General features: G+C 35.7%; 2 protein-coding genes across 5 annotated transcripts in view; one reads left to right on the top strand and one right to left on the bottom strand.

The window, feature by feature from the left end:
* Positions 1–79: 79 nt before the first annotated feature.
* Positions 80–16,140, bottom strand: LOC127869290 (translation initiation factor eIF-2B subunit alpha-like). 2 transcript variants are annotated; one of them, XM_052411734.1, is made up of 9 exons: positions 16,044–16,140; positions 14,451–14,552; positions 13,055–13,194; positions 11,994–12,110; positions 6,726–6,907; positions 5,955–6,030; positions 4,999–5,124; positions 2,928–2,957; positions 80–286 (listed from the first exon to the last, which is right to left on the bottom strand). In XM_052411734.1, the coding sequence occupies exons 1-9, from the start codon at positions 16,063–16,065 to the stop codon at positions 131–133; spliced, it is 951 nt and encodes a 316-aa protein (XP_052267694.1). In that variant the 5' UTR covers positions 16,066–16,140; the 3' UTR covers positions 80–130. The 2 variants fall into 2 exon arrangements, with proteins under 2 accessions (XP_052267694.1, XP_052267703.1); XM_052411743.1 differs by lacking the exon at positions 2,928–2,957.
* A 31-nt stretch (positions 16,141–16,171) lies between these two features.
* Positions 16,172–23,680, top strand: part of LOC127869267 (coiled-coil domain-containing protein 157-like) — a 29,997-nt gene continuing 22,488 nt past the window's right edge. For all 3 annotated transcript variants that reach the window (XR_008044501.1, XR_008044500.1, XM_052411690.1), the window contains exon 1: positions 16,172–16,281. The gene's annotated coding sequence lies outside the window, so the exon portion shown is untranslated. The remainder of the gene's footprint in view (positions 16,282–23,680) is intronic.

Raw genomic sequence — 23,680 nt, forward strand, 5'->3', positions numbered from 1 at the left:
ACTTAAACTAAATTGTATTAGTTTTCAAAGAGATAAACATTTGTCTAATATGGCAGATGATAACATAAAAGCAATGATCAACACTTTTCAAACATTTTATTTGCATAAAACAATAATTGCAACCACGTGATCAACAGTAGAGTTTGATGAGCTCGTCACTGACTGCTGAGGGCGTGAGGACGCCGAGGTCGGTGAACAGCAGGGTAATGTAGCTCGGGGGAGTGTAGTCCACCAGGGGATGCTCCTTGTCTAGGTCACATCCGGACTGCAGCGTAGACGCCTTGTACTACAACACAAAATATGTGCTCGCTCTGTGGCAACGGGGCTAGATGCATTTGCCTTAAGTGGCGTCACAGATTTGCCTGTACAGTCCACACAGGCTAATCAGGACGACACTTGCTAATCAGGACGACACTTTCGCCTATACATGATTTTCGTTAAAGAAATACACCTTATTCAAACGAAAATAAGAGGAAGGCTCATGTATTTGTGGCAAAGTTGAAGAGTTGGTCTCTAATGTTGTTATAACGTGTGAGGTCCATGTATATACCGTCTTTTCCATTTTCATTTTGCATTCGACACAACCAAAAACAAGTTTGGTGAAGCTCTGATGAAAACTACTTGAATTAGAGAGCGGACACCATGCTCAGTGTTTAAAACGCACTAAGTGACCCCGTGACCTCATTTTTGACCCGGTATGACCCATATTCGAATTTGACCTAGACATCATCTAGATACAACATCTGACCAAGTTAAGTGAAGATCGGATGAAAACAACTTGAATTAGAGAGCGGACACTTAATACGGACCGACAGACACTTAATACGGACCGACAGACCGACCGACCGACAGACAGACAAGCTCACTCCTATATACCCCCCTAAACTTCGTTTGCGGAGGTATAACAAGAATAAACGTATATTAGTTCATATTCCGATGTTCTTATAACCGGAACAAAAACAAACACACACAAAAATAAAGTTGAGTTCTTTGCATCGTTTTTCGGTGCACAACTAACAAAACAAAACACAATCTTATGTCCCGATTCATATTTCATTTCAATTTTAATTATACAAAAATCAATATATGAAAATTGAAACAATAGTGCCTGTTTCCATTTACCGTTCTTGAATTGATAAAACGGTATACAGAAAACGAGGGGCGCTCCGCTGTTTTGGGGAGATAAACCATGATTGATATTTTTGCGCAGTTTTCTCCCTTAGATCGTATTATTGTTGAATACATAAATGTAGTTAATTATAGTAGAGGAATATTCGAGTCTTGGGACAGCTATTGTTGGCTACTCTAATGGGAAAATAAATAGATCTGGTAACATTAAGTTATGAAACAAATGTACATGTATGCTTTTGTTTAAAATCATAGGATTTGAGTACACGTATAACATGCATTTTGATAATGGCACAATAAATATCTTTTTAAGCATTGCTTTATTCTTAAAGGAATAAAAACAATTGAATTATTTACTACATTGTAGTCATATCTGTTTAACAAATTAAAAAAGCCCCACATTATTGCTAAACATATCATTAGTATGGGGAACAATTCCACTGAGAGCATAGATTGCCTCGTGAAGCCCTGTCATACCAAGTAGTTTTTTTTCCACTTTTCGAATATCTGTTTAAATGAGTTGGATGTGTATTTACCGGGTAAGGAATAAAATAATACATTTTTCGACTATTGCATGTACTTTAACAGACCATGCGAGTCAACGCTTGCTTGAAGGCGCTTTCCTCTTCCCTGCTCAGGGCCACCACCACCTTAAAGAACTTATCAATAAAATAAGCTCTGGAACTCATATATATCCTCCACTCAGCAAATCATACACATATAGTTACAGATATACAAGCTTTTCTATAATGGTATTTGAGTTTCATTTTAGGAGACAACCAGGGTCTAAAACGGAACGTTTCAACACGTGCAAGTAGTTTTTATAGACGTGACACATGCTTTTCGCCTTCTTTATGAAACTTAAAGTTTAAAGTAATTTTGTAGCGGGTTTATAATATCATTGGACGGTAAATATTTTGTTAGCATTAATTTAATCTTGAGCGCTCTTTCCGGAACATTAAATATGTTGTTTAATTAGTTATTCAATAGGCACATTAATTAATATTATTAATAATATTATATAAAAATATATCAAGCGCAAAACAATTTCATATAAGGTGTTTTGTTATCAGTCTTTCAGAGCTAAAATCACTAGACATATCAACGTTCAGTTGTGAAAAGTAACATGTATTTGTACTAAATCGAACAAATTTGAAATTATATATTATACACCTTGCACTTAACCATTTCATAAGATTCAAACAATTGTTTATTCTCCTTTTGTCCTGTTCTTTCTTACAATATTGGCAGTACTAATACAACTTTAACATTGTATTATGTAAGGTGATGTTAAAAATAAAACAGTTAAAATTTAAAACAAAGGGGACATTTTAGCAGCCGCCGCCGATTAGTGTGCTTCTTAAAACATAATTCAGGTCTAAGGGGTAATATGGGGTAATAATAATTGGAATACCGGACTCGGGGGAAAGGGCATTGCAGCTCTTTAAATGTAAGGACCTCCCCCTGGTTATCGGACTAAAACGAGTTTGTTTTGTTAAATTAGTACTGAATTTGCATAGTATAAGGGCGAAGAACAAGAAGTGCCATAAGAGGCTAATTATAGCCCTATCAATTCGGTTGGATCGACATGAAATACAGGTATGTTGGGAAACATTTAGATGTCCGATCATTTAAATCAAGAAATATATACTATTTATAAAAAAAAAACTGAAAATATATACTTCTTCCCTTTCGGCGTGTCTTTTCCTCCCCCAAAAATTCATGTAAGAAGCCATGCTGATCGAAATAAGTGATTTGTGTAAGGGAAAAAAGTACCCCAAAAGCCATGAATGAGTTACCTCCCCAAGACAGCAGCACAGAGCAAAGATCTAAAAATTAAAATGTTATTTTATAGATCTTTGAACAGCGCCACTCGTTTTCGTTTTTTGTAAACCGTAATATCAAACCTAGAACGGTACAGGGGACCAAGTTTTAATCATTGATTTTCGTAACATGAAGATTTAAATGAAATTTGAAGAGAGAAAAACATTTCGTATTTGGTTTAATAATTAGTACAACGAAAAACAATATATATTAAGAAGTTAATTTTGTTTTCGTACTTTGTTTTTGTTTCGGTTATAGACAGTCCTTTATAGTAAAGGGTGACAGTACAATAGACAGTCCTTTATAGTAAGGGGTGACAGTACAATAGACAGTCCTTTAAAGTAAGGGGTGGCAGTACAATAGACAGTCCTTTATAGTAAGGGGTGACAGTACAATAGACAGTCCTTTATAGTAAGGGGTGACAGTACAATAGACGGTCCTTTATAGTAAGGGGTGACAGTACAATAGACAGTCCTTCATAGCAAGGGGTGACAGTACAATAGACAGTCCTTTATAGCAAGGGGTGACAGTACAATAGACAGTCCTTTATAGTAAGGGGTGACAGTACAATAGAAAGTCCTTCATAGCAAGGGGTGACCATACAATAGACAGTCCTTTATAGTAAGGGGTGACAGTACAATAGACAGTCCTTTATAGTATGGGGTGACCATACAATAGACAGTCCTTTATAGTAAGGGGTGACCGTACAATAGACAGTCCTTTATAGAAAGGGGCTGACCATACAAAAAACAGTCCTTTATAGTAAGGGGTGACCGTACAATAGACAATCCTTTAAAGTAAGGAGTGACAGTACAATAGACAGTCTTTCATTGTTACAGGTAACAGTAATAGTCATTAATCATAAGGGGTGACTGTAAAATAAACAATCCTTCGTTGTCAGTTGTTACAGTATGGTGAACAGTTAACAGTTCTTTATTTTTAGGGGTAACAGTATAACATACAGTCCTTGATTGTTAGGTGGGACTGTTCAATAAAAAATAGTTAATTGTTAGGGTTGAAAGTACGGTAAACATTCCTTTAAGGGATCTTTTCACAGTTTGGTAAATTGACAAAATTGAAAAAGTTGTTTCAGATTCGCAAATTTTCGGTTTAGTTATGATATTTGTGAGGAAACAGTATTACTGAACATTTGCCATGGTCTAATATAGCCATTAGATGCATCTTTTGACGATTTAAAAACAAAAAAAATTATAAAGCGTTGCAACGTGAAACGATTGAATAATTTGGAGAGTTCTGTTGTTGTCGTTTAAATTTGTGAAACTACGAAGATTGCTTATATAAGGTATAAAATACGCATCTTATTTGTGTTTGGCAGGATAGCTCAGTTGGCTAATGCGTTTTTACTTCATGATTCCGGGGGTCACTGGTTCGAGACCTGCTGCGGGCTACTTTTTTTCCTTTTTTAAAATTTATTTTTGATTTTTTACTGGAGCTTTTAAAATTTAATGTTTACATTTATAAATATAAAGCATTTAATGACAAACTTCAAAACATGCCAAAATCTGTGAAAAGGCCCCTTTAATTCTTAGGGGTGACAGTACAATAGACATTAGTTCCTTTTTAGGAGTGACTCGTTGTTAGTGGTGACAACTTGTAAACAGTCCCTATTTGTTAGAGGTAACAAGTTGGTCAACAGTCCTTAATTGCTAAGGGTGCCAGAACAATGAACAGTCCTTCATTGATAAGGGTGACAACGTGGTAACATCCTCTCGTTGTTCAGTGTGACAACTTGGTAAACAGTTCTTAATAGTTGGTTAACATTCTCTCATTGTTAGGGTTGACAAGTTGGTAAACAGTCCTTAATTGTGAAGGGTGCTAGATTGATTTACAGTCCTTTCTTGTTAGGAGTGACAGCGTGGTAAACAATTCCTCGTTGTTAGGGGTGACAAGTTGGTAAACTGTCCTTAATTGTAAAGAGTGCCATAACGATAAACAAACTCACTTTAAACTAGGGCTTTGTCACAAACTTAACTAAGCTTGATTATAGAAATGTCTAACATCAGGCAACACATATAATGTACTCACTTTGAATTGGTTTGGGAGGTCTCGCTGATTCAAGGGGAATAATCTCACAAATTTGAAGCTCTCCGCAACAACGTAAAATGGTTTATTCATCGCCTTGGCAGCAATCGCAATTGAGAATGTACCAATCTGCATAATCAAGCATAATGATTTGTACAATAAAGTAATGCATCCATTGTTTCAAGCATGATGGGCATTAGAAATAAACAAGCAGAATCTATTTGGTAGAATAATGTTTTTACGTTATTGGGCCTTACCAGTATTTATTATGGCAAAATTATCTTTTTATCTCAAGTAAAGTCCCAGATTTCTCAACCTTGAGTTTGACCTTTGCATGTTGGTAATTAGATTTGTAAAGTGTATAAATTATGTGTCAAGTTTTAACAATCATTTTACGTATTTGTTAAAAAGTTCTCTTTTTAAAGTACATTTAAGTTTTTTTTAATTTGATCAATAAATCTTTCTTTAAACAATATTGCTTTTTCCCCAGCTAAAGGTGATTTGAAGTAACTCTCTAAATTTAGGTGTTATCACTTAATTGGGAGATAAAAGCACTCATTTAACAACATTTTTTCAAATGGCATTATTTGTAGTAAGTTTTTTTTGTAAATGTATAAAGACAAAATGTTATTATTCATTTCGAGAGAATGTTGTCGTAAAATACAGGTGTTTGGCAGAAGTATACAAGTAACAGTACATGTACATCAACATGTTAAAATTGCCATGTTGAAAGCAGTAGTTTTCATCAAGAAAATGTCACAGAACACTTACTGTCACTGAGCTTACGAAAAGATGATTTGCATCATTAAGTTTGAACTCCTCAGAAACTATTTTTAAATTAATGATTTCTTTTGTTCTTATATCACAAACATTAAAATTATGCTGGTAAAAAAATCACACAAAATGCATTTGTACAGTACAATTTATATCTGATGTGAGTGAAAGTTGTAGAAAGTTACCTTATTTATGATGCCCCCACTCTCTACAACTCCCTCTGCCCCACACAGCACCATGTCCACTTTCTCCATAATGGACCTACAGAGTATAAAATAACATTGACCATTAAGCATAGAGTACGAGGTCAATGGTTTGAGACTAACATGATGCTCATGGAAAATATTCTACCCATTTAAATTGAATGGTTACTGATTGCTTTTACTTCCAACAAAATGTGTTTGTTAAGCTAAATTTCTTTTTGCTAGGCAGTTTATATTTATAAGTTATAACAAGAGATGTGTTTGTCAGAAACACAACGCCCCCTATTGCGCCGCTTTGAAGACATAAATTTGACCTTTGACCTTGAACGATGACCTTGACCTTTAGCCACTTAAAATGTGCAGCTCTATGAGATACACATGTATGCCTAATATCAAGTTGCTATCTTCAATACTCAAAAAGTTATGACCAAACTTAAACGAAGGTTAAAATTTTAGGAACGAAAAATACAATGATATTCGACCTTTGACCTTGAAGGATGACCTTCACCTTGACTTTTCACCACTCAAAATGTGCAGCTCTATGAGATACACATGCATGCCAAATATGAATATGCTATCTTCAATATTGCAAAAGTTATAAAACTTTAACCAAGGTTAAAGTTTTGTGACACACACATACAATGACTGACAGAATGACAGACAGACAGACAGGCCAAAAACTATATAAAAAACAATATACTCCCGATCTTTCGATCCGGGGGCATAAAAATGCGTTTATTTTTGCATACAAACCCGACAGCAGAATCCAACACAAGTGTTGAGGGTATGCCATACTCATCCAGCTCTTGTTTTGTTTTCACTCCAGCGTCGTTAGGTCGGGACTCGGTCACAAACACCTCAAAGCGTTTGTTTGACTGACTTGCCGCTTTCAAAACTTGTTGCACAACCCGCGAGTGAGAATGGATTAAAATTTTCTGTAAAATAAACATGCAGTGAGACAAATGTGTTTTACTCTCTGGAGCTCTCACATGATTTTTATCACCTGCCATACGTGGAGGGATAAAGAATTGGTGTTGTCATACCCTCTCTGTCCGTCCGTTACAAACTTTCCAGGGCTATATATTAGAAACTATATAAGTTATCAACATGAGGAGACGTGCCATGCACAAGGACAATAACCCAACACTTTTTGAAGAAGAGTTATTGCCCTTTGTTTTGTTTTTTTGTATGATGTAACTTTTCAAGGCCATACATCAGATACCATACACGATTTCAACATGAAATTAAATGGTTGTAAAGATATCAATAAGGAGAATTGATTTGAACAAGAACCATAAACATTCACCTTCTTATACAAGAGTTATTCCCATTAATTTTGTTGTCTTTGTATGATGTAACTTTTCAGGGCTACCGTAATTACTCTAAGTTTTCGGACACCCCCATTTTTAGCAAAAATAATTATTTTTCAAGACTCTTAATTTTCGGACACATGATTTTTCGTCCATTATTTATGTCTCTAAGTCTTCAGACAGAATATTTTACAGCGCTATTTTACCAAATTTCGGTCCTGTTTTCGATATCTAATGACACTTTGATCATGGGGTTTTACAACCAGATTAACATCATAAAACATGGAAGGTGCATGCCTGAGGGCAATCGACCATTACATTGCGTTATTGGGTAAATAACCTTGTAAACCGGTATTAAACAATGGTTTCCCCGATAGCATAAGTGTTATGACACTTACCAGGGGCAATACCAATAAACAGTTCACTTATCTACCGCAATGGTCCTACCCCTTCTAAGTAAAATAACTGTGACAAATACTAAACTCTTCATAGTGTGATGCACCCTATTGCAAGTTTTACGAACAATGGAAGGTGTTAGAAAACAACTATCTGAAATGAACAAACAAAGAATTCATAGCTTGCGTTTTTGCGTTAAATACAGGTTCATACTTGCGAGTATCGGTACGTCTCATCTTTGAACTCGTTGGTCAAAGTACAACCTTGTAGTAACTTTTTGTCAAATAAATTAAGCATTTAAAATTATTTAAAATGCAGTGCACATATATATAACTGTAATTTATACTATGCGGCATGGTATTTTACAAGCGCATGCTATTACAGGTAGTCGTTGATACAATTGACGCTATTTTCGGACACTTCAATTTTCGACTCTTAAGTTTTCGGACACCTGCATTTTGTGAATATTTTTCGTATCTATGTTTTCGGACACGAAATTTTTTTATTATTTTTAAGTGTCCGAACACATAGAGTAATTACGGTATATCTCAGATAAGCTAAAAGATTTCAACATGAAACTTCATTGGTGTATAGATATCAAAAAAGAATTTCAATAAATAAAAACAATTATCCTACACGTAAATATTTATTATTTTAAGAATTATACCATTTATCATGCTATTTGCTCCCATCCATAAACAAAATTTATTTTGCGAGGGATAACAATTAAATGAATTTACTTGTTTTAGATCTTTATGAAGTGAGAAGTTCCTTTATGAATAACATATTCAGAATACAATGGCTTGTAAATCTGTATGAGATAACTAAAAGTGCAAATAATGATAAACACAGGTATTTTTTTTAGTTTTTATAGGTATAAATACATAAACATCATGGACAGATATATATATTCCCTTCCTACAAATTTGAATCCATGTCTGGAAACTTTAGTGTTGTTTTTATTAAAAGTAAATGGGTTCTGAGAGCTGAAACAAAGAATTAATTTAATGTTTTAAACAATGGGAAGTAACTCTGAAGAGCTTGCTGGATTTGGCAATGTATGTAACTTGGTCTTAATTTTTTAAGTCAAAGAGCGGAAAAGGTGCATTGGCTTTTTTTGCTTAAAAAAGGGTAATACCTATTAAAACTGACGACAATTGGCTGGTTATCAATGTTGGCATTCATTTTATGTCAACAAACATTTACAGAAGGTTTGGTGAAGACACCATTAACATTGTAGAAGAAAAAACAAGAGGGTCATGATGGCCCTGTATCGCTCCACTGCTGAAAAAAAGGCTGAACCAAATATTCTCGGCATGTGCAAATACTTAAATATAGGCCCTATTTAAGCACATGTACACTTTTGTGACTCCCTGGGCTGGGTCAAATTTAACCTCAGGGGCATAATTTGAGCAAACTTTGTAGAGGACTACTATATCTCACTACATACAAAATGTTATAGCCCTAGGTCCTAGAGTTAAGGACAAGAATATTTTTATAGTTTTCACAAAATTAGCAAGATATAAGCGTATATAAGTCCACTCCAAATTGATTTGTTGGTCGTCGGATTTGCCGCACCTATTTTTTCAAAATGGAAATTTTTTTTTAAAAATTACCGCTCGCACTCGTTTTTGTGTCCTTCTGTAACCATACCGCATGTGTTTTTTTTAATTTGTGAAAAAAAAAAAAAAGAAATCTCGCAGCAACGATTTTGACGCTGAATATGAATGCCAAATATAGTGTTTCGTAACCTTTTTAATCGATAACTGTAGTCGCTCAAAAATTCGATCGAGACGACCAGAAAAGTGGCTTCCTGCGTGACCGTTTTAACAAATTGCGGTGAGAAGTTGCTGCAGCCAACCCTTATAAATATAAACACTTCTGCTTCACTCTGTGACTTATTTGAATGTATTTGTTCACGTTCGAACATGCAACTATCAGCAGATACCGTTAAAGCATGTTCAATTTAACAACATCGGAAAACATGATGTAAGTTTTTTATGCATTTTCTTTATTAAATGGACGTATGGACGGTATTACCATATATGTAGGCAAATTTTTCATATAACACAATGTTAGATAAACAAAAAAAAACTTAAAATCATTAAAGGCTGGTTCTAAAAGAGTCACAGGGACAATGTTTTAAAAGTAGTAAAATACATGGTAAACGGAACATGTTTTACAGCTAGGTCCGTGTATTTTAGAAACATCAAAAAAGCTCTTTGTAATGTATACATTTATTTCAGAAAAATACAATACCGTTATAGTCATTACAGTAATTTCCCTTTTAAAATAAGGTATCAACAATATATGCATTATATGCATGGCCTTTGTCCGTCTGTCTGTCATTATCATTTTGATGATTGTCCCTCTTCAAGTGCTATTGTTACATGGTATACCTTTTCACAGCTTGCAACATGACATACCTTTTCACAGCTTTCACTATTGAAAACTTCTAACAAATATAAGCAGCAGTAGGTAGACATGTGTCCATCACTTGAATGATATGGTTATATTTCATGGTCAAAGGTCATATGCAACTTCTATGAATATGAGGTCGATATACATCGACCTCATATCTTTTAACGTCAATTTGCTGTAGCCTCTTTCCAACATGAAATCATATCGGAAGCTTTAACGGCTACAAATTCATATAACAGCGCAGAATCTTCATGGAAGAGTTATTCAATATAAAAAAAATAACATTATTTTACTAATTGCATTAGAAGATGTTTAATAAAAACTTACAAGTAATGCTATTCCTGATATGAAAACACTAGCTTTAGACTTGTGTTCTACATTTTAAAGTTTAAGTACTGAAACCTAATTTTAGTGCATTTTTATTTGAAAAGTATGATATAGTATTGCTTGTTTGTACAAAGATTCTTTTCTATGTATAAGAATTGATTTGAATGCAAACTATAGGTGTTTAAACCTGTATCTCTTATTAATCAATATTTTTCTATCATAGGGATCTTGTTTATTCTTCGCTCTTCGCTCGCTCGAAAATGTTCCTGTTTTCAAAAAAAAAAAAAATTCGCTCGCCTCTTCAACTTTTAAAAAAAAAAATCCGTAGACCAACATATCAATTTGGAGTGGCCTAATGTTCAATTTTGTGACCCACGGGTCAGGGTCAAATTTGACCCAAAGGGCATAATTTGAACAAACTTGGTAGAGGACTATAAGATGTTACTGCATACCAAATTTGGTAGCCATAGTCCAAATGGTTTTTGACAAGAAGATTTTTAAAGATTTCACAAAATAGGCGCTTTATAAACGTTTTCTTCAATTTTTTGACCCCCCCGGGCAGGGTCAAATTTGACCCAAGGGGCATAATTTGAACAAACTTGGTAGAGAACTATTAGATGTCACTACATACCAAATTTGGTAGCACTATGCCTTATGGTAAAGGACAAGAAGTTTTTTAAGTTTTCACAAAATAGGCACTATATAAGCATATGTTCAATTTTGTGACCCCCAGGGCAGGGTCAAATTTGACCCCAGGGGCTCATACCAAATTTGATAGCCCTAGGCCCAATGGTTATGGACGAAAAAGATTTTGAAAGTTTTCACAAGTCTTATGTAAGCAAATTTTCAATTTTGTGACCACCGGGGCAGGGTCAAATTTGACCCCAGGGGCATAATTTGAACAAATTTGAAAGAGGTCCACCCCAGGAACATTCTTGAGAAATTTCATCAGAATTGGACCAGTAGTTTTTAAAGGAGAAGAAGATGTTTCAAGGAAAAGTTAACGCACGCACAACGGACACAGGACCATGACATAAGCCCCGCTGGCCTTTGGCCAGTGGAGCTAAAAACTGTAATATCACATTTCTTCTTTAAAGCAAGACAAAAGCATCTTAAGAGCCTGCTGCCAACAGGCTAGTTTTAAAACTTGACCCAAATAACATTTCCAGAAAGTCAAGTGAAGATTTGAAAAATAAAAGCACAAGTTTAAGAGTAAAAACAGCTATTCAAGCATTTGTTTAATTAAAGCAAAAACTCTAAAGAGTCTAGAGAAAGTTGGATATTTCTCAAATGTGGCATCAATTTTATGTCAACAACATTTCCAGAAAGTAAAGTATTGAATACATTAATACCTTAGGACTAAGAGAGCAGAAACAGTTCATGTGTCGCAGACCACCCAACTGCCAATCCATCAAAAGACAGATGTATACAAATGAACTAAAGTCGTTATTTTCAATGAAATATTTACATCAAGCTTTATTAAAATTAAATGTTACTTAAATCCATCACTTAGTCATCATAACATTAATCTGATAAACCACTACCATTAAATATAAAAAATACATACTGATCCATCTCTGATAAATTTATCAGTCTGTTGTGCAATTTTCAGTCTAGATGAAGCCACTTTGTCAAGAAATGTATTTCCTCTCTGCACCATAATGGTCTGGCATTTCTTAAAATCCTGAAACACAATGTATGTTACAACATATGAGTTGTGCTCAGTGAAAAGGGGGTTTAATGCACGTGCGTTAAGTGTCGTCCTAGATTAGCATGTGCAGTCCGCACAGGCTAATCAGGGATGACACTTTCCGCCTTAAATAGATTTTTGCTAAGAAGAGACTTTCTTTAAACAGAAAATATCATAAACCCCCTTTTCACAGAGCACGGCTAATATAATATATACTTTACTACTTAAAACTATGGTCTTTTCACCTCGCATTATTTTCACTTCATATAAAATATGTACTAACGGTTCACACATTCACAATCTGAAAATGCTGAAAACTGACCAAGCTGTCAAATGAAATGGAAAAGTGGTGTGCAAATTCTCTTTCTCAAGATACATAAACTCTGGGCTTTAGATAAAACAGAGCTCATATTATAAGTATTAACAACAAGAGATGTGTTTGTCAGAAGCACAATGCCCCCTACTGCGCCGCTTTGAAGCCATATGTTTGACCTTTTACCTTGAAGGATGACTTTAACCTTTCACCACTAAAAATGTGCAGCTCAATGAGATACACATGCATGCCAAATATCAAGTTGTTATCTTCAATATTGCAAAAGTTATGACCAAGGTTAAAGTTTGGACGACACATTGAAGCCAAATATTTTACCTTTGACCATGAAGGATGACCTTGACCTTTCACCACTCATAATGTGCAGACTGAATGAAAGACAGACAGGCCAAAAACAATATACCCCCGATCATTCGATCCGGGGGCATAAGAATTATTAAGTGAGCAACAAAAGACATTAGCCTATGGTTTATAAAATTAGAATTTCATACAAAAGATGTATTGTAATAGCAATAATGCAAAAATGGCCAAAATTTTAGTTTTGTCTATACCTGCAAATTCTTTATTGATGAAAAGCATACCACACAGGACACCTGCTGTCACCTACTGTATAGTCCAGACTAGTGAGTGTAATGAAGCGTAAGAAGAGTTCACAGCCAGACGATATGGATGTCACGCTGCTGTCTGTCCCCATTAGAGTGTTAATGGCATCTTTAAGTATTGCACGAAGCTCTGCTAAGGTCTCCACTGCGGAACAAACCAAAAAAACATGGTTAATCTATTTCTATAGATATTTGGTTATTGTATAGAAGAGAACACATAATGAGAGGCTTATTTGTAACAATTTCTTTAGATTTCATTTGAATTTATTCTCAGCATATTATAATCAGATATGAAATTAATTTTGTTCATAAACTATTTATTCATAAAAAAATTAAATCAAGACCCACCCAATTTGGCAAACATAAACAGTAACAACTTATGGAGAGAAATAAACAAGAGGCCCATGAGGGCCTGAATCACTCTACTGGCTGGATTCAATAGGGCCCTTGATAGTATGAACAATCTGAGTAAGCTTTAAATAAACAGACCCAAAATGGGAAATTTATCGCAGAAACAAGAAGAAACTTAAAATTTAAACTTCAAATGGCTCCTTTTCAACAATAAGTTGGACAAATTTTCTTCACTCTCAATGGGGTTCTGGCCCATGATGATATAAAACATCCGTTGAAGTTTCAAAAGGATAGAACTTTATATGTAAACAAACAAGAAATGTGTTTGTCGGAAACACTATGTCCCCTTCTGTGCCGCTTTGATTATTTTTTTACCTTTGACCTTGAAGGATGACCTTGACCTTTCAACACTCAAAATGTGCAGCTCCATGAGATACACATGCATGCCAAATATCAAGTTGCTATCTTCAATTTTGCAAAAGTTATGGCAAAATGTTAAAGATTTTCATTTTTTCTCAAATTCGAGGGGAGATAATTCTGGACTTATAACTCCGATATTGCTCATTTTCAATAGGGTTTGACTCATCATTCAGATAAAGACACTGTGCAAGTTGGGAAATGATTGGATGAAAACTGTGGACTTTAATGCGTAAACAGGCCTTATTTCACAATTTTCTCAAATTCAAGGGGAGATAATTCTGGACTTTTTACTCTGATGTAACCCATTTTCAATAGGGTTCGAGTCCTCATTAATATAAAGACACTGAACAAGTTTGAAAAGAATCGGATGAAAACTGTGTATTTTATCGCGTAAACAAGAAAAAGTCTAACGCACGCACGCACGCACAACAGAAACCATGCCATGACATAAGATCTTCAGACCTTCAGCCAGTAGAGCTAAAAAGGAGTGGAAAGCACAATAATCAAACTGAATGGAAAAAACAATTTATTACCACAATTCGCATAACTTGGGCTTTTATGGTCTGGGACCAATGACATTCCACATGGATATACATTTAAACCATTATTTAGTCTGATGTACAAACTTACAATGATTGTTCTCGATGAAATGCAGCAGTGTTTTTATGGCAGCAACAGCAGCGGATACGTCTGGGTGGTGGTCTATCAATGCATTGAAGTACTCAAGAATCCCTGTGCACAATAAATAGACACAAATATTTCATATAAAATAAAGGTTTCTTAAGTTTGCTGTTTGCAATTATGAATAAAACAAACATATTTGAGTGAACTTAAATGTCAATCAGAAATAAATATATATTTTGCATAAACACTTTTTGCACACTTCCATAAATACTTTGCTAGTACTAGTAGTAGTACAGTCGATTGGTGTATAACGGATAGCTAAGGACTTCGAGTCTCATTTCAACGTTAACGCCATGCATTCAGTAATTAAACCATTAAACCTAGATAGACACATGTCTTTCCTATTGAAACATGCCAGCGGTTTTAAATTTCCGAAAAAATATTATTTGTTTACAGCGCAAATTTCATGGTACACTGATTCAGCCATTACCGGATCGCTTGGGTCTTTATTGGATTACATGGGTATCGTGTTATTTCTTGAAATTTGACACAACATTTGTAAAAAATAATTGCAATATATGTACATTTTTAGAAAGTTGCATTTAATAAGACCAAGTTCATGGAAATCGCTGCACAATTGATGAAGTAATGGCTGTTCAAAGCGATGCACCCTATATTCGGGTCATTTTGAGTTTAATACCTTGTTATATATATATAGATTTGATAGTGAAAAATATGTTTTCAGAGACATCGATTTTTTGTTATAATTTGATTATTTTTTGTTAAAAATGATGTTTTCACTTATTAATATCATAGCCACACGCTTACCACATGTGTATTGGACAACTTCAAATGAGTTTATATTTATTTTGAGACAATCCCGTCATTCCTGAATATAAGTCACCACATGTCCGTTATTCACTAAATCCCGAGATTACAGCTTTCATGCTATATTCATATGGTACGCATCAATTTGGTTTCTGAGCATTCCTACTTTTGTAAAGGACACATAATACTAAAATATTACATCAATGAACATTATGTTTACCAAACAAAATCTGCAAAATTCAAGAAACTATTCGTCTGCACTTTTCCTGTCGTCACAAAAACGGTGCGTACATAACGTGACCTTGTTTTGCTTTCGAAAAAAGAAACAGTTGTAAACATTTACAAACGTCAACAAAAACATGAATTGACTTAACAATGATAGGCTTTTGTATTCAATTCATAGAAAACTATCAATCTTAACATAAATAAAAGTATTTTGCAAAAAACGTTTAACCTATCCGTTACTCACTAAAATCCGCTATACACCAATCGACTGTAGCTAAAGAAACTTCGGCGTACAGTTTATATAGTATTGACATACCTGTCAAAAATCATAAAAAGCGACATTTTAAGTAATGGTAGCCAGAACTATAGTAGTAATAGATACTATAAATTATATTAAGTATTTAGTAATTAAAAAATTGCATCATAATTAGTATATGACATCAGTATGACATTAATATGACATACTATGTGGAGTAAGCATTTTGGATGTTTTTTGCAATACGTTATGATGACGCTTTATCAAAATTTCCTTATAAAAAACTGCACCTTTTTTCTGAGAATCATCCATATTGACAATTACAATCACAGCTTACAAACATTCAATATAGAAGGAACTCCTATCAGGTGTACAACTTACTTGAACACCGCATTTAGTTGTTAACGCATGTTTGATTCGTTAATGCATTGTACGATGATCCAATCACCTTACTCGAAACGTTGGTAACATATGTAAACAACATGGCGGAACTGTCATTCCTTAATCGCATTTGAAAGCATCAAAAAGGTAACCCGCGCTTAAATCTCTAAAGCTGAAATGTTGAGCGTTAAATGTATCAGGTACTTCAAAAAAGCATTTTCAATTACCTAACGAAACATCGTTTAAACACATTGTTGTACAATGAAGTGACCATATAAACAAGTATCTGGTTCTTACACATGGTGACATGCTCTCACTGTCACTCTTCAACTTTAGCTGTAACAAGATACTCTTATCGTTGAAATTGAAGAGAGTGTGAGCATGTGTAAGAACTAGTCAATATAAATTGCCGCCTTAAGAGTCTTTTGATGATTTTTTCTTTGGCAGACTCTTGGCGTCAATAGTCCACTCTATCTTTTTAATAGCGAGAGTTTTCCTTCTTTGTCTATATTGATGCGCAAGGAATTTGGTGCGCAACATTCAAGCCCCGATATCAGACAGTTAATATCAACGGATTGCAATAATATTTACATACCTGTGTAGATAATTCATTTCTCAATAATGTTCCGTAAGAATTATGTAATGACTCTTTCAATTTTGCACGCCTGACCAATTTAAATCAACACACTACTCACATTTTCAATTCCAATCGCTGTGCCCGCTGTATACGGCAGGTAGATTTTAATCTATAACGCAGAATATTACACCGTATGCCTTCTTCTGATTGGTTGATATTTAAATATTTCATAACATGGCGAGAGGTCAGTGATTGTATTGCGATTTAAGCAGAAATTTAACTGAAACAAATTATGCCTTTTAACTTCAATTCGACGCTATTTGAGGTAAAAATGGACTAATTAACTAAAACTTTATGAGTTGGTTATGTTCTTTTGCAATTCTAAGCATATTGATATAATAGTATTGTATTTAATGTTCGTTATGGTTTTTGCAGACCGGAGTTTCAGCGTTCAGATTTATTCTGAACGCGAATTATTTCAGCTAGTGTAAGAACCAGATTATTGTTTAAATGTTACGGGAATGTACAAATGAAATTGCACCTATTTTTACAATTCTTTTTAACAAATCACTTATTTCTGGTTCTGTCCCTTCTGACTGGTCCATGGCTTTTGTAGCTCCAATTTTTAAAAAAGGTGAAAAATACCAAGCTACTAATTATAGACCAGTCTCATTAACATGTATTGGTTGTAAATTGCTGGAGCATATCTTTGTTAGTAACATCTTAGACCATCTTGACCACTTTAATATCCTGGTGGACAACCAACATGGCTTTCGAGCCCGGCGGTCTTGCGAAACCCAACTTGTGGGTTTTATCCATGACTTAGCTTCTACCATGCAGAGAGACCAGATGGATGTTGCCATCATGGATTTTAGCAAAGTTTCGATGTTGTACATCACGGTAGATTGTTGCTGAAACTAGCCCATTATGGCATCACGGGCACTACACAATCTTGGATTAAAGCTTTTCTTGGTAACCGTAGTCAACAGGTTGTTGTAGATGGGGCAACTTCCACCATGGCCCCTGTAATTTCTGGCGTACCCCAGGGATCAGTTCTTGGGCCTCTTCTGTTTCTGCTCTACATTAATGATCTACCTTCGTCTGTGAAGTAAAACAGTCCGTCTATTTGCGGATGACTGTGTCATGTACAGATCCATAAAAACTTTGGCTTACACTATTCAGTTTCAGAGAGATCTAGATAGTCTATCATTGTGGGAGCTGAAATGGAAGATGTCTTTTAACATAGAAAAATGTCATATCATGCATGTTACGAGAAACCGTAAACCATTAAAAACAGCCTACACTCTTCACAATCAACCTCTGTCTGTTGTAAACCAAGCCACTTATCTTGGCGTTGAAGTAAGCTCAATTTTAAACTGGTCACCTCACGTAAATAAAATTAGTAGTAAAGCAAGCCAGAGCTTAGGATTCTTAAAAAAAAACATTCTTCTAAAATGGAAACTAAGGCAGTGGCATATAACAGCATTGTTAGACCATCCTTTGAATATTGCTCTAGTGTGTGGGACCCTTACCATCAGAAAGATATTGATAAAATTGAAAATGTTCAGCGTCATGCTGCCAGATTTGTAACAGATAATTACAGCAAGACACCGTGCACGGTCACAAATATAACTAGAAATGGCGCGGCAGAGGCCGACGCGTATCCCCACGCCGAATGTTTGACCTAGGTGTGCCCCAGGGTTGGTAATGGGGCCATGCATAGCTGAGATTGACCGTATTGTCATAAGAGAAGTTCATCATCAATTAGAAGTGAATTGGTGTAGAAATGAAGAAGTTATAGTAAAAGGCAATTTTGGGTGGGTGTGACATATGTGGGCAGGGCGCCCCAGGGTTGGTTATTGTGCCATGCATAGTTGAGATTGACCGTATTGTCATAAGAGAAGTTCAGTATCAATTTGAAGTGAATCGGTGTAGAAATGAAGAAATTATAGTAAAAGGCAATTTTGGGCAGGTGTGGTCTATGTGGGCGGGGCCCCAGGGTTGGTAATGGGGCCATGCATAGTTGAGATTGACCATATTGTCATAAGAGAGGTTCAGTATCAATTTGAAGTGAATCGGTGTAGAAATGAAGAAATTATAGTAAAAGGCAATTTTGGGTGGGTGTGGTCTATGTGGGCGGGGCGCCCCAGGGTTGGTAATGGGGCCATGCATAGTTGAGATTGACTGTATTGTCATAAGAGAAGTTCAGTATCAATTTGAAGTGAATCGGTGTAGAAATGAAGAAATTATAGTAAAAGGCAATTTTGGGCGGGTGTGGTCTATGTGGGCGGGGCCCCAGGGTTGGTAATGGGGCCATGCATAGTTGAGATTGATCGTATTGTCATAAGAGAGGTTCAGTATCAATTTGAAGTGAATCGGTGTAGAAATGAAGAAATTATAGTAAAAGGCAAGTTTTGGTGGGTGTGGCCTATGTGGGCGGGCGCCCCAGGGTTGGGATTGGGGCCATGCATAGTTGAGATTGACCCTAATGTCATAACAAAAGTTCAGTATCAATTTGAAGTGAATCCGTGTAGAAATGAAAAAATTATAGTAAATGGAAATTTTTGGTGGGTGTGGCCTATGTGGGCGGGGCGCCCCAGGGTTGGGAATGGGGCCATGCATGGTTGAGATTGACCGTATTGTCATAAGAGAGGTCCAGTATCAATTTGAAGTGAATCGGTGTAGAAATAAAGAAGTAAATGTAAAATAACCTAAAAAAATGAGTGATAATTTCTGACGTGGCCCCACCCCAACCGCTATAACTTTTGACCCAGGGGTCAGATCAAAATTCCAAATAGTGCAGGGTCGCACATATGCTCATAGCTACCATGTTTGTAAGTTTCAAGGTTCTAGTGCTTTTAGTGTAGGAGGAGATAGTGGCCAGGACGGACGGACAGACGGACGGACGGCGGAGATAACCACAATATCCCCACCTTTTTTTCAAAAAGCGTGGGGATAATTAAGGATTTGAATTGGAATACCTTGCAATCAAGAAGACAACAAGCTAGACTCATTTTGTTCTATAAAATAGTATATAATCATGTTGATGTCAATCCCCTTCACTATCTCACTCCATACATTAGACACTCACGCCATCACCATCACATGGCATACCAAATACCACCAAGTACAGCTGATTACCACAAATTTTCTTTCTTTCCAAGAACAGTTGTACAATGGAACACACTTCCATCTTATGTTGTCAGCGCTGATACGATCCCTGGATTTAAATCAGTGTTCCTTCCTTAGATCACATGATTCTGCTTTTATCCTGTTTTTAACTCGACTAATATTCTCACCACATGCACAGTTCTATATGTATATATTTAAGTCTTAAGGGCTTAAGGTGTTAGGTTTTGCACCTTTTTTTATCACATTTGATAGGATTTTCCTGAGTGGATTGAGTAACTCTGGAAACCTATCAATCTATTTCTTTTTAACCCCTTACGCATGGCCATAATGTATCAGTATTTAACATAGCCATTATTATAAAAGAAAAGAAGAAAAAGAAGAAATGGTCACTACTTTGTAAAACAATGTGTTTAAACGATGTTTCTTTAGTAAATTGAACAGAACCTAACCTAATTGAACGTTAGTTAATTGATCTCTTAGCCTCTATACGGTCTTCTTCCGATACAGCACTCCTTCTCAAAAGAAGATTCTATGCCACGGCTTATTGTTGAGGGGGTGAAACTGAACAAAGGTGCTCTGTTGGGTGTTAATTTTGTTAATTAAAACTTATTTACATTGTAAGTGTACACAGGTGTATATGGGGGACAATGACACACAGCCACAGGAAAAAATACCTAATTATCTTTAATTAATCCAATATCATTTTTGGGTGGAAAAGTCCACATGTATATTGTTTTCATTTGTGAAGGAAACATCTTGGGAGGAAACGACTTGGGATGGAAACCTCCACAGTAAGGTAATGGTTTAGGGTGGAAACGTCTGGTAACCCACAGGAGAAAGTGTTATGAAAATGTCTACTGTGGCTGCCTGTGTATATCAGCAGAGAGTGAATTTCAGCCTTTAACTCAGATATAAATGAGAATTTATAAGATTCTTTTAAGGTTTGTATGTGTCTAACTCTAAAGCAATGGTTTAATACTGCTGCCAGTCTGGATCAGCGGTCGAAAGGAACAAGAAAATTGGAAGGAGGAGGAGTGATAGCAACTACATGCTGGATAGTTTTATCCAGCATGATTAGAAAGAATTTTGTTCTGAGTGTTTCAAGTGTGGGCCGATTGAGGATCCGATGTCTACAATATTTCATGTAGTTTCTGAGCTTGTGTTGTGTATTGCTTTGTAAGAATGATGATGATCTTTAACTTTTGATGAGCTAATTGTTAGGTTGCGGCAAAAAAGTCCTATGGCCTGGTTCATATTATTATCCCCCGCCAGAGGTGGAGGTATATTGTTTTGGCATTGTCCGTCCGGCCGTCCGTCTGGCACTTTTGTGTCCGGAGCCATATCTTGGAAGTTTTTTGGTGGATTTCATTTAAACTTGGTATGAGTATATATATGCATAAGAGGATGATGCATGCCAAATGGCATTGTACACCATCTGTTAAAAACAGACTTATGGCCCTTTGTATCTTGAAAAAATGCTTTTTAGTGTTCGGAGCCATATCTTGGAAGTTCTTTGATGGATTTCATTGAAACTTGGTATGAGTATATATATGCATAAGGGGATGATGCACGCCAAATGGCATTGTACACCATCTGTTAAAAACAGACATATGGCCCTTTGTATCTTGAAAAAATGCTTTTTACTATAGGCACTTTTGTGTCCGGAGCCATATCTTGGAAGTGCTTTGGCGGATTTCATTTAAACTTGGTATGAGTATATATATGCATAAGAGGATGATGCACGCCAAATGGCATTGTACACCATCTGTTAAAAACAGACTTATGGCCCTTTGTATCTTGAAAAAATGCTTTTTACTATAGGCATTTTTGTGTCCGGAGCCATATCTTGGAAGCGCTTTGGCGGATTTTTTTGAAACTTGGTATGAATGAATTCCCGCGCCAGAGGCGGAGGGATATTGTTTTGGCGTTGTCCGTCCGTCCGGCTGTCAGTCCGGCTGTCAGTCCGGCACTTTTGTGTCCGGAGCCATATCTTGGAAGTGCTTTGGCGGATTTCATTTAAACTTGATATGAGTATATATATATATGCATAAGAGGATGATGCACGCCAAATGGCATTGTACACCATCTGTTAAAAACAGACTTATGGCCCTTTGTTACCTATTATATTTATGAAGTAAACCATCATCCTCTCAAACATCATCATGGAAATGAAGTATGATTTACAAAGTGAATACATGTGACTAATCATGTTTCCAAAATGACACCAATGATTCCCGTACCCAATGATAAATGATTTACCATCAAAACATTTCCAGGTATGTCATGGCAGATGTTGTGTTCACTCTGCAACACTCTGAAAATTGAGCGTATGTAAACGTTGAATGTTTTTGTGGAAAACGCACGACTTATTAATTCACCTAAATAAATTGTGAAGGCTTAAGAACCTTCCTTTGTCTTAGTTTTGTGTTATTGTCCTCCATCCGTCCATCTATCATTATGTTCATCCGTCCAATTTGCACCCATCCTCAAACAAAGCATATGTTGCGGGGGATACCTTGGGCCTTTCAGGCCCTCTTGTTAGTGATTGAGTTAATATGTTTTTCCCATTTGAGGTTATCTTGGAGTTTAAGACATAGATATTTGGCTAGCATGAGTTACTTTTTCAAGGATGTGATCATGTAGTTTATATGAGACGATGATATTTCTTTTTTGAGTAATGTTGAGGATGTTTCATTCAGGGTGAAATTTTATTAACTATTCCTGCTTTCATCAACCAACAGCTTCAATTTCTAGCTGGAGGTTCTGGGCACCAGAGAGGTTGTTGATATTTTTGTAGATGATGCTATCATCTGCAAAAAGTCTCTGAGTGCTTTGTTTGATATTATCAGAAAATTCATTTATGTAAGATGGGTCCCAAGACTGCCTTGTGGTACTCCCGAGGTTACATGTACCTTGTCTTACATGTTTCACTCAAGAACAATAGTGTGGGTTCTATTTGTTAAGAAGACAAATATCTAGAGGCATGCATTTGAATTAATTCCATAATATAAGAGGCGTTGATGATGTACTTTAGCAAAATCCATAATGATCATGTGAATTTGTATGTCCTTGATTATTTGATTGGGTTAGGTTTTGGAGGAATATTGGTTGTGTTTTGCAAGAACAGGAAGGTCTAAATCTGTGTTGGAGGTCATATAAAATCTTATTTTTGAACCTGAGGCTTTGTGAATTTTAAGGTTTTTTAATTGTTTAGTTATTCCATTTTTCTGTGATGTTGATGTCATGCATACTGTTATAACTCTAAAAGTTTTCAGACCTTTAAAAATATTTTTTTAAATATGTGTCAGAAAATTTAGAAACGAAAAATATTCAACAAGTTTGAGTATCCGAAAGTTTAGAGACATAAATGTTATGTTGGTTTTTAGCGAGGCTGTTTTCGGAGAAAACCCGAGCTATTGTCATAGCCAGCTCGTCCGATGCCCGCCGTAGGCGTCGTGCAAAAACCTAAACATTGGCTCTAAAATCAAAGTGCTTCTACCTACAACTTTGAAACTTCATATGTAGATGCACCTTGATGAGTTCTACACGCCATACCCATTTTTGTGTCACTACATGTAGGTCAAAGGTCAAGGTCACTGTGACCTCTAATATCAAACTTAAACATAGGCTCTAAAATCAAAGTGCTTCCACCTTCATCTTTGAAACTTCATATGTAGTTGCACCGTGATGAGTTCTACATGCCACACCCATTTTTGGGTCACTAGGTCAAAGGTCAAGGTCACTGTGACCTCTAATATAAAACTTAAACAAAAACCTTAACATTGCCTCTAAAATCAAAGTGCTTCCACCTACAACTTTGAAACTTTATATGTAGAT

The sequence above is a fragment of the Dreissena polymorpha genome, chromosome 1 (assembly GCF_020536995.1).
Source record: "Dreissena polymorpha isolate Duluth1 chromosome 1, UMN_Dpol_1.0, whole genome shotgun sequence".
NCBI classification, from domain to species: domain Eukaryota; kingdom Metazoa; phylum Mollusca; class Bivalvia; order Myida; family Dreissenidae; genus Dreissena; species Dreissena polymorpha.

Bases quoted from the DNA above. Each gene is read 5' to 3' on its own strand.
- LOC127869290 (XM_052411734.1), bottom strand. From the start codon at position 16,065: ATGGATGATTCTCAGAAAAAAG. The intron at 5,125-5,954 runs GTAACTTTCTAC...TTGATTATGCAG, and splicing joins GTGGGGGCATCATAAATAAG to ATTGGTACATTCTCAATTGC. The intron at 2,958-4,998 runs GTGAGTACATTA...TTTAATTTTTAG, and splicing joins ACCTCCCAAACCAATTCAAA to ATCTTTGCTCTGTGCTGCTG.